The sequence below is a fragment of the Mytilus galloprovincialis genome, chromosome 10 (assembly GCF_965363235.1).
Source record: "Mytilus galloprovincialis chromosome 10, xbMytGall1.hap1.1, whole genome shotgun sequence".
NCBI classification, from domain to species: Eukaryota; Metazoa; Mollusca; class Bivalvia; order Mytilida; family Mytilidae; genus Mytilus; species Mytilus galloprovincialis.
This window is the reverse complement of record NC_134847.1, coordinates 86,426,109-86,438,067: the sequence shown is the minus strand read 5'-3', so window position 1 is coordinate 86,438,067 and position 11,959 is coordinate 86,426,109. Positions and strand designations below refer to the sequence as shown.

General features: G+C 31.5%; 1 protein-coding gene across 1 annotated transcript; it reads right to left on the bottom strand.

The window, feature by feature from the left end:
- Positions 1 to 211: 211 nt before the first annotated feature.
- Positions 212 to 7,772, bottom strand: LOC143049426 (uncharacterized). The gene is made up of 6 exons (XM_076223069.1): positions 7,648 to 7,772; positions 4,241 to 4,300; positions 2,930 to 3,310; positions 1,819 to 1,911; positions 1,375 to 1,465; positions 212 to 768 (listed from the first exon to the last, which is right to left on the bottom strand). Exons 1-6 carry the CDS (start codon positions 7,757 to 7,759, stop codon positions 228 to 230), a joined length of 1,278 nt encoding a protein of 425 aa, XP_076079184.1. The 5' UTR covers positions 7,760 to 7,772; the 3' UTR covers positions 212 to 227.
- Between the last annotated feature and the right edge of the window lie 4,187 nt (positions 7,773 to 11,959).

Genomic DNA, 11,959 nt, shown 5'->3' with positions numbered 1-11,959 from the left:
TTTTTACTTGTGGCCACGATGTTATGCCACAAACATAAGGTGTCAATATTTTTTTAGTACACCAGATCCGGATTTCGACAATAAATGTCTCTTCAGTGATGTTAGGGATCGAAACGGTATTTGGATGGCCATATAAAAAGTACCCTCATTTTTAGATAGACTCTTGAATATATTCATTACGATATTATTTTTTAAGCTTTTAATATAAACAATCTTAGTGTGTATTGCTAGATTTGTGTATTTTTTTCTACAACAGCATATTCTACATTGCTTCCGTTTTCGGGAGTTACAGGTTTTAAGTTTTTATCTTGTCTCCCACTCTTGTCTACAACTGCATACTCGTTATTCATGGAAGTTGTCGGTTCTGTATTTTCACCAAGTCTATCTCTCTTGTTCACCACAGTATACTCTACATCATTCCCTGTACCCGGTGCTACGTGTTCTACCTTGTATCCTAATTCTTCCTTTGTTACATGCGTTTTATATTTCAGTTGAATTCCTGGTTTCGATTTGTATTTGCTATTAGAACTAAAGTTTTCATCAATTGAAATGTAATCGCCATCAATGTTCTGCGTATCATCTACTTCCTGTCTATCTTCTAATTCTACTGTGTGATAATTACCATCCGTAATATCACATTGTTCCCTTGATTGGTACAGAATGTTACGCTTCAGACCTTCAGAATCGTAATCCGGATCCCTGACAGACTTCATTTGACTCTGTTCTTTATCATTGCAATCATTTCCGGAACTATTATTACGTTTTCTCCTACAGTAAAATGTGTATGTTACTATCATTTTATCTACATTGTAAACGCATTTTAACATCACATTAATAATGTTCAAAAACGACCACTGTATCTCTTTTCTTTATACTATTTCTTATACTGCCTTATTATTTTATTTCATTGACACTTTACGAAATTAAGCATTTTACAGAGTTAGATGACTTTAAGTTAAATAAAACTATCAATTATAACCAATACATCGTGTATGCAAGACGATGACAATGCCGCATATTCATTTGACCGTAAGCCTTGGTGTTTGATTTGAAACACATTGGTATTACCCAGAGCATTCAATGAATCAGAATCGTTTCTTTTATTCCAATGTGTAAATTTCCATTATTTTAAAGGCGAATTGAGATGAGGGTATAGATTGCGTTCACTCCACCATTTGACCGGTAGCAGTTCTTTTGCGCAAATTACTATTTTCAAGATGAATGATTTGTGCCATTTACTATTTTCAAGATGAATGATTTGTACCAATTACTATTTTCAAGATGTACCACTTGCGCCCTAAATAAATTTTCAAAGGTACAAAACTCAATATAAAAACCCCACATAAGAAAACTACTAGAACAAAGTACTCTTACCATGTATATATAGTAACTACTGCTATGGCTATAACAGAAGTAAACCCCCCAGCGCTAGCACCAATGATAACATACAGAGTCCAATTAGCATCTGGAAAAGAGGAAATATGACGTGTGTATATTTTTAATAGGTTTAAATTTAGATAATAAGCCATCTTTAAAATATTATTTTAATTGTAAATGTTGTACATGTAGGTACGAAGTAATTTAGTGGAAATATATAATGGACGTGATTGGTAAAAATGCTCATTTCTTTTAAATATCATTATTTTATTGTATTGCATGCATTTTGCTTTAGTACTTGCTAGACTTTCATTTATAATAAGTTAAGTAAAAGATATGTTTTTGCCTTAGCAATATTCATTTGGTATGTATTCAGATAGCTATTGCAGCTGCATACAGTCATTATTTCGTGCGAATGTTAAATCTGATCAAATGGCTTACCTTCTTTTATAATTGGACTGTAACTTGTTTTGTTTGTCGTCACTTGATTGCATTTTATATGAAGTGAAGGAATCGTTGTCATGCCATTGCTTCCTACAACAGTAATAAGTATCTTTATGTGTGTCTGCGTCGGTGAATTTCCTAAATTAAATTCGTCGATAAAAGCAGGCTCAGTGTTTTATCTGTGACATAAAGGAGATGTAATAGGTGTATTTCAATTGAACAACAACAAAACGGAACACAAAACACCCACCAATAGTCATGTGATACTGAAGAAGGCTCAATGTACTTCTGTCATTTTCGAATTATGCAAAAAGGCTCGAACTTGTGCAATTATTCACAAGGTAAACTTCATGTCTGTGATACTTAGTTTTCGTAAATTGTATTGTTATAGATAACGCTTTTTGTTTTTTCGTTGCAATGCAATTGAGTTACACATGCATGTTATATTTGCCGCTGGCCGTTTAGCAGCCAACAATCAATATAGTTTTCTTGTATTAATTTTCAATGCAGTAAACATAAAAAAAATATTACTTTAGTGAAGATTTTAAAACTTTAAATAAACAAATTGACATCACCAAAACAGATGCAATTTTCTGACAACAACTATATACTACATAATACATTTGTAGTAGTTATGTCTTTCTTCAATAAAATTATAAATTCATTCAGACAGATTGAAATGTCTATTCCTAACTGGATGAGTCTCACATAATAATGCAGAATAAATATATTGGAAAAAGTGGAATCATACTTTGTTTATTTATCTTTAAGCATTGCAAATAGTTCCTTTTATATCCGAGACTCTTAGACTAATGCAAAAACGCGCTTGTCAAAACAATTGAAACATGTTCTATATATAAAAAGTGTACAAATGTACCAAACATTGATTACATTCCTGTGACTGTAAAAAAAGAGGAAACGGCCAAATAAACGGTCAAAATGTATTTTAGTTACTAGTGTCTTCGGATTTTTGTTACTTTATTGTATATGTATAAAGTTAATTTTTTTGTATTGGTCAATTTTTTCAACTGGAACAGTTCTCTGTTTGTTTGTTTTTGGTTTTTTTTGGGTGATAATTGAATGTATATAATTATGTATGAGTTCTTACGTCTGAAGATAAGGAAGCAGTATTCGCTGGTGAGTGTCCCATCAATTAAGGTTGATTTAAAGTTAAGCATTTCATTTTGTTTCAAGAAAATAGGTCTAGCTGAAGTTCTGTTTGTGCATTGAATTGTTTCAAGTGATTCATCTTTATTAAGTTCGGCAGATATGCTAATATCTATTGCTAACCAACAATTAATATGATCCGGTCCTGATATACTCTTTGTATAATACTTCATAAATACGTTATATTGATCAGTCTGGTTAAGTAGATAAACCTGACACAAACAGTTATCTTCTGGAGTTGTGATACGTAATGCTACACTATCTACTTCGACATGTCCGGTCTTGTAGTCTTCCTCTCCTACGCCACTCTGACACATGTTTGCTGTTGCAGACAATAATAAGTCATTAATTAAACAACATACTATTTATATAGATTAATAAACTGTATTTTCTAATGAACAATCTATTTTTAAGGCAGGAAAATGCCATATATAACTGAAATATTCAAATACAATAATTTTTGACGACCCCCCCCCCCCAAATCTCCCCCCCCAAAAAAAAAACATGATGAACAACAACAACAAAAGACCCCAAAGAAACCAAAAAAAACAAACCAAAACGGTGTAAATATTTATTTGCCAAGCAAAGATTAAAATGTTTATATAAACTGAATATGGTCATGTTTATCTCTGTATGGTACAGTATGGGTTTGTCACATTGTTGAAAGCTGTTAATTGCTAAAAAGTAAAATCACAAAAATACTGAATTCCCGAGGAAAATTCAAAACGGAAAGTCTCTAACCAAATGCCAAAATTAAATGATAAAACAAATCAAACGAATGGGCTGTCATATTCCTGACTTGGTACAGGCATTTTCAAATGTAAAAAATGTTGGATTATAGCGTTAAACCCCTCACTTTTATGACAGTCGCATCAAATTCCGTTATATTTACAATGATGCGTGAACAAAACAGACATAATAGGTAAAATAGCCAAAACATGGTTACCGCAGTTAACACTGTGTTATAATCTCAAAACAAACAAACATTTACAAAAAAGCACAAAAAGCATCTATTAAATTTAATAACACATTCATTGCTTCGCGTGCTTGACGTCAGAAAAATTGAATTTATTTGAACTTTGGTGGATAGTTTTGCCATTGGCAATCATACCACAACTCATTTTTTTTTTAAAGGAGGAAACTTTCATACATTTTATACCAATACTTAATGTCACAGTAGATAATTAAATGTGTCTATGTTATTTTACTTTCTTAAACACATGTGTCGTTACTTTGCTGTTCATTACATTACCTGTTGAACTACTTGATGCAAAAGATGGACAGGGATCTAGAACAGGCTGCTGTTGTACCGCTATAATTGCAAATAAAAGAATCAGTTAATTTAATGTAAAGTATTATTTGGCCATGTGGTAGGCTCTGTTTATCAGCATATTTATATCCTCGTTGTAGGTAACTACCGATGTTTATCAGATTAAAACACACAGAGTAAAAACTTCCCCAAACTACTTACATGTATCTTGAAATCAGTACAGGTTATTTTGGTGTTGATTTCTCTACCTTTATAAATTTACCACTGTAACGTTCTTTTTCAACCGAACATTTCCCTCTACGCTAAATTCTTATACCACTTGATACACACGTCGTTTTGAAACTCAAATTATATGTTGGCTACATATATATAGGTTCTACAGGTAGGGACTTTTGAAAACAGGATTGTCCATTTCTTGTTGGTGGTCGAAATGGAACCAAGTGATACAAGGTAGTAGTTTCCTGTTGTTATATCCGACCATTTTGCTTATATTGCTTCTTTCTTGCATTATTTATAATCGTTGGATTATTATGCATTTACTATTTTTCACTAGACGTTCTTCATAATCAGCGCAACCATATAAGGAGCAAAAGCAGTTATGAAGAGATCGTGAGGTTAGAGGAAGAAATATCATACTGATGATCATGTATACGTGCAGTTCTATATGTTTACACCAATATAGTTGGTCATTTTTATACCGTGCGTGTACAAACACAGGTATGCAATATTCCGTAACAGTAGCAGTAAACATTATTTAAATGATTACATAATCGACAGGAAGGCGTTAAGTTACGCATATATGATTATATATTACTTTATAAATATAAATAGAACACGCAGAGACTTAAATTGCCGGATGGTACAAATTATTTATTTTACATTGGAGAATAGTCTATACTAAACATTTAAATGTATTGAAACATAAAATTTTAAAAATAAATTATGTTTTAACAACTCCATAAAGAATTGTGCATGACCTCAATTGGTTTGCTAACTCTTTCTCAAGTACAATATAATCAGGTTCGCGCAAACTATTTTACTATCTTTAAAAATTTTCATGAAAAAACTTTGTACACTCTTTCGAAAATTTAAGCTGAAATATGACTCAAAATCCCAAGTATTGACAGTAAAAAAACTGTAGGGGAGTTGATTACACATGTGATTTTGGACTTTCTGAATTGATTTTCCTCTAAGTTCAGTATTTTTGTGATTTTACTTTTTACACAAATGAGGTACTTCGAAGCCGCCGACGACCCAATACACTACACTACTTTATGTCGTCTAACTCTGCCCAAATTGAATATTCCATAATATATCATAGAAAACGTAAATCAATGAGCACTTTTTGAAATACAATGTATTTCAACTTCATTTTAAAAATACAATTTCAAATTGAAAGAAAAAAGTTTGTCCATTGAAAAAGCAAACAAATAACTTTGAGACTGAAGAAAGATTTCCATGAAATATATTTCTTAGTCAGTTAAATTGATTTACAAAACAATATTTTTCGTTCCCTATTGCTACTCTTCCTTTTTTGGATGGTGATGTTCCTTTGGCACGCGCCATCTTACGGTGTTTATATTTCACAAATCGTTTGCCATGCCCGTGTCGGTTTTATATTTTAATGAGAGTAAATAAAGGCAGCAGTAGTATACCGGGGTTCAAAAGTCATAAATCGATTGTGAGAAGACAAATCTTGGATACAAACTAAAACCGAGGGAACACATCAACTATTAGAGGAAAACAAAGGAACAACAGGAACACTGAAGTGCGACAAAAACAAACGCCAACATACATAGAAACCACTATTTGATAAAAACTGCCATATTCATGACTTTGTACAGAACATTTTATGAAAAAATGGTTGGTTGAACTTAGTTTAACCAAATTTCTCGCTTTATGACATTGTAAAGACATATTATTAAATGACAACACTATGTGACAGAAATACAGCACAAACACACGCAATAACATTAAAAGAGAAACGCACAAACAAATAATATAATTGTCGACACAAAATGCAAACTGCAGAACAACAACGAACATATTCCATCAACGAAAAACACCACAGGATATCACATATCACAAACAAGGACGCGGTTACTTAACTAACATGCAATCTCGAGGTTTATACAGTTATTTCCAAGTATCTATGTGTTACTGGTAAGTTATTAAGTCACGGATTTCGGAACCACAAATTACTTAAAACCTCTACTAAATTCTTCGTCAAATATAAATGTTTAGTTTTGAAGTCTGGTTGTATCTGTAGAAAACCTATTTCAAACGGGATAACACATCCACATTTTTACGAAGATGTAGTACCGTGCTTGGAAATTTATAAACGATCATATTAAACCTTTTTATCATTTGAATAAACTTATTTATTTATAAACTTACCATTTCTGCACTCTAATTAGATTTTTTGAATGTTGTTTTTATTGGTATTAATATTGATTTTGTTATCAGTTAATTAAAAGCAAACTAAATATCATTGTTATATACATATGCACTTTAATTGATCTACATGGATCTACAATCTGTCGATACCTATATCTTGGCATTGCACAAGGTCATGTTTTTCTCTGACTAAATCCATTGTATGTTAGATGTACCGATAATTTAGTCTTAGATGCCTGATTTTTTATTAGTTGTTATTGAGGACTAGCAGATTCAGATCTGTATTTAGTGTCATTTTGTTGTTAAAACGGACAAGTAACCGCCCACGTTCACTCTGTTTCTTTGATGGATTTCTCGTTGTATCCATCTGATGAGTCAAGTCTTTTTCAACTGATTTGTAAAGTTCGTTCTCATTATGTACTGTTACATTCAACCCACTTTTTTTCTTAAATGTCCTTAACCAAGTCAGAAAAATTGCAATTGTTATCTTATAGTTCGTTTCTGTGTGTGTTGCATTGTTGTTTGGTATTTTGTTTCATTTTAGTAATTCTGTCGTTTCGTTGTTTTCCTCTTATATTTGATGTGTTTCCCTCAGTTTTAGTTTGTAATCCGGATTTGTTTCCTCTAAATCGATCTTCGATTTTCGAACAGCGGTATAGTACTGTAGTCTTTATTTACACCACTGTCTGAGGATAAGGGGATGGTTGGGATCCCGCTAACATGTTAAACCCTGCTAAATTCTATATGTGCTTTCCCAAACCAGAAGTCTGTTATACAGGGTTGTCGTTTGTTGCTCTGTTACATATTTGTTTTTCGAAAAGTAATTACGTATACGCCATTATTCTTCTCGTTTGAATTGTTTTACATTTGTCATTTTGTTTATTATAGCTGGTTAATCGGTATGGGCTTTGCTAATTGTTGAAGGTTGTACGGTTAACAACTATATCTAAATAGGTAAACTAAGAAAAGTCTATAATAATAATGCTTCTTACTTGTTATTGTAAATGAAATCCACACAAAAAGTAATTTCATAGTAACTTCCATTCTGTATACACTGATGTCAACATGAAATTCAATCCAGGAAGTTTTAGTTGGAAAATACATATACAATGAATACCTTTATAAATACTTCAATGAAACTAATTGTGTGCTATGAGTGACTAAATATTGTTATAATTATATTTAAACCTTTACAATTGTTATGTAATGTAGAACAAACTGTTGTTTAGTTGGAGTTGTCTAAGTATTTGTATATTGACAGTAAGATCCGAGCATATTCTAAATAAAAGAACTTCTTTGATACATCGAACTTTTGTCTCAAATACTTCCAACAAATAATAGTTAAGACGGTATATGTACATGTGTACCGAAACATAAACATACTAAGAGGATAAAAAAACATTTCAGATTTTGCAGCTGTTCTTATATATATCCTAATATTGAAAACCAAATTAACACAAATCTTAAACATGTTAAGGGAATGGTCATTATTTATCAGCTGAGGGGGTCGGTTCAAATTTTCACATCAAAAAGTTTTGTTGGCAACCCCCCCATAATTTTCATGAACCACATAATGACCCCCCCCTTAGAACGATGTTTCATAAGTATGACCCCCCTAAAAAAATCCCTATTAATTAACATTTGGCAAAGTAGCTATGAGAAGTATGAGGACATTGACACTATCTGTTTCAGAGTATGGCAGACAGAATTTTCCCTTGATTGCAGTCATTGTCTATGATTTTGTACTGATTTTTTTGTACATTCTACTTTTATATAGTTCTATAATTTCATGCAAGTCGCTTGGACTAATTAATTTTGATAAAGATAGTTTTTTTTGTCTGCATGTTAGCAGGCATTAGTAAGTGATATTCTCTAAATATTTTCAAATATTTTTATTGGATAAATTAAGCACATAAACTGTAAGGTGAACATAATATCGCCTTGATGTGCATCATGACCTCCCATGTTCTTCGTTTTGAAGCTGATGGAACTGATTTTGATTCATATTTTTCAGTTTTATTCTGCTTTGAGAAAACCCTGAATACATGAAATATCACATCGATTTTTTTGATTTTTTTCTGAAATATGAATATTTATCTGACACATGCAAGAAGAAAAATGGACAAAATAGGCATTTAATAAAAAAAATAAAAATTGTAATTAAACAGTTTAATATTCGTAGACAGAATTAATTAAAATGTCTCAATTCATTTATTTTTTATTAAAATTTTAAAGTTTTATAAGTGTTTCGTGGATTTTAATTTTCTAATCATACAGTTCTAGGAAGTGTAACTTATGGTTCTTGTCCTTCCTGTTTCAAATATGAACATGCTTTATTTCGAAGCTTATATATATAATTATCAACCCATATATATATATATATTTAGGTTGATAACAAGTGTGGACACAGGTGAGTGTGGATAGTATGTTTGGATGTTTGACAGTGTTTTATGATAAATGTAGTTCTATGATTTTCCTATATGTGTTATTAACTGTGTTGCACGATGACAACCAACCTGAGCATTAGGAGTGTTGTTTATGTTATATTTAGTTTAGTTTTTATGTTCAAAACAGCCATGGAAGAGACACTAATTGCATTAGTTACCAAATGATTATGATAGAATATGTTCCACATCTTTGATATTGGATACATTTTATAGCTAGGAGAGCAACACATAATAGGTTCAATTTTTCATGATTTTTTAAATTGGGAGATGATATCTGAGAACATGATATAAGGAGCATGTAATTCAGTGGTTGTCGTTTGTTTATGTGTTACATATTCGTTTTTTCTTTATTTTTTGTACATAAATAAGCCTGTTATTTTTCTCCTTTGAATTGTTTTACCTTGTCATTTTGAGATCTTTTATAGCTAACTATGCTGTATTAGCTTTTCTCATTGTTGAAGTTTGTGCGGTGACCTGTAATTGTTAATTTCTATGTCATTTTGGTCTGTTGTGGAGAAGTGTATCATTGGCAATCATATCACATCTTTTTTTATATGTATTTGCTAACTATTTGTATGGTTCTATTTATATATCTTTGTGGTGGCTTGTCAGTATCATTAGTAAAACACTTTAAAATGTTGAATTGATCCTCAGATAAGAAGACATTTATTGGTTTTTAGTAATGACAATGCCTAACATGATGCTTGGGCCTGATGAGCTAGAAAGTAAGCTTCTGTGCTGTTTTCTATCAATTCTTTGATAATATCTCCTTCAAAGCTGGTGAAAGCAAAACAAATTTGGTCAATGGACAAATAATGTTTGGTTCAAACAAAAAAGAAAATGATTTTTATCTCCCTGTTACTTACATTGTACATAGAAATGATAATACTTTGAGACATCCTAGTACATGAGAGTTGTCTGTAAAATCTTTATTTCACAAAGAATGAATTGCATAACAATGAACCGAGCTCAAAGCAAAGCACTTTACTAATACACTTAGACAGAGAGCTTTAAAATCTAGTGATATACTTTGTACTACAGGTCCTTCATGAACATCCATCAACCAGAACCATATCTCAGAGGGCCCTCATGGGGTTTTTGATTATGTGATTACTTGGCCGTTTTTTTAATGATTATTTGATTATTAAGCCAAATATTTCATGATTATTTGATTACCTAGGACTGTATTTTTAGTTTATGATTATTTGATTACTAAAGATAAGCAAATATTTAATGATTATGTGATTATATTGGCAAAAAAATGGTGATTATGTGATTACTAGGACCCCCCCCCCCCCCCCCATGAGGGGCCTCATCTCAATAACATGCCATACTACATGGTTGGATCAGAAGTCCTGAAAAAGACATGATTTTTTTTAATGGTATTTAAAGTATATATGCATAGGTTAAAACTTTCAAAAATTTTTAGGTTGATAATTATAAGAACATTCAATTTCATTTCAATGTGGAAATTTATGTTTTACAAAATCCCCAAGTGTATTGTTTTGTGTGTGTGAATGCCATGCTGCCAAACGCAATAAAAGGCCCTTAATTTAAACATTAAATAATTATTTTTTAATCGATAACTTTGTAATAATTTAACAAATTAATTATATCTATTTACAAATGATTTAAGAATGTACACACCTTTTACAGTTCTCTATCTATCCTCAGAAATATCATTAAAATAATGTTAACACTTTAGAAAGTTGAAATACACGTGCACATGCCCCACTGCATGTCCAGAAACTGTTCATGTTTTATACAGTGAACTTGTTCATCTTAAGAATTTAAGATATTAAAGTCAGGTGGTAAATTTTCACATCATATGGATAATGAACCATAACAAATGAGTGATTGTATATACTACCCTTGAGAGATTGGTCATCCTGCTGGTGCTCAGTACAGTATCAAAGATTTGAAAATGACAGAAATCATATAAGAGATTGCACGCGTACTTTAATGTCGTCAACATTTTATATACTTGACAGACATAAAAACTTTCATTGTGTGACCCCCCAGAAAAATATTTATTTATTTATATATTTTGATGGCAACCCCCCCCCCCAGGCTGTGTGATATTTTTGGAAATGACCCCCCCTAAAATGCACCGACCCCCTCAGCTGATAAATGATGACTGTTCCCTAAAGTTACACCCATCACACGACATCAGTTTGAGTGGATTTCTTTCAAAGTGTGTTGCCTACTGATAGACACAATTTCTTTTTATATTATGTTTACTACAAGATAAAATAAGATTAAAATGAATACACACTACATGTATTTTTGAATTTATAAAACGTGCATAATTTTAATAAATCATTGAATAAGCAACATTTTTTACAGAAAATATGTTGAATGAATATTTGAGCGTCCGTAGAAATATTTACGTTGTAGCAGAAAGATGGTTTGAGAATTTTTAGTTACAATATTTAACACGCTTCATAAAGGTTGAAGAATTTATAGTATATTTTAAAAGACTGTTTTGATTATCATTATGTCTATGTCAGCCTCATAAGAATGAAATAATATGTATAAAAGAATAGGGGTACAGCTAGTTCCCATGATTATGCCGATGTTACAAATATGTTGTCAATCAAGAAATCATTCAACGTGTTAATGTCAGTTTCAGAGAATTTATTGTTTGAGTTAAAGTGATTTTTTACAAAGTAGGATTTATCCCTCCCTAAGACAAGATACTTGTATCCGCGTTGGCCATTATTTTGTGGTATAAAACAAAGAAGGGCCAATTTATTCACCTTGTCTTTTAGTTAGAAATGGGGAATACTAGAGTACAGTTCAGAAAAGTCAAATGGTTTAATACTATTGCAAGAAGAAAGAGTCTTAGATTGTATGT

Excerpts from the sequence above, each read along its gene's own strand:
- LOC143049426 (XM_076223069.1), bottom strand. The coding sequence starts at position 7,759 with ATGTATTTTCCAACTAAAACTTCCTGGATTGAATTTCATGTTGACATC. Across the intron at positions 4,301-7,647 it reads GATTTCATTTACAATAACAA|CGGTACAACAGCAGCCTGTT; the intron begins GTAAGAAGCATT and ends TTGCAATTATAG. Across the intron at positions 3,311-4,240 it reads TGCATCAAGTAGTTCAACAG|CAAACATGTGTCAGAGTGGC; the intron begins GTAATGTAATGA and ends TGTCTGCAACAG.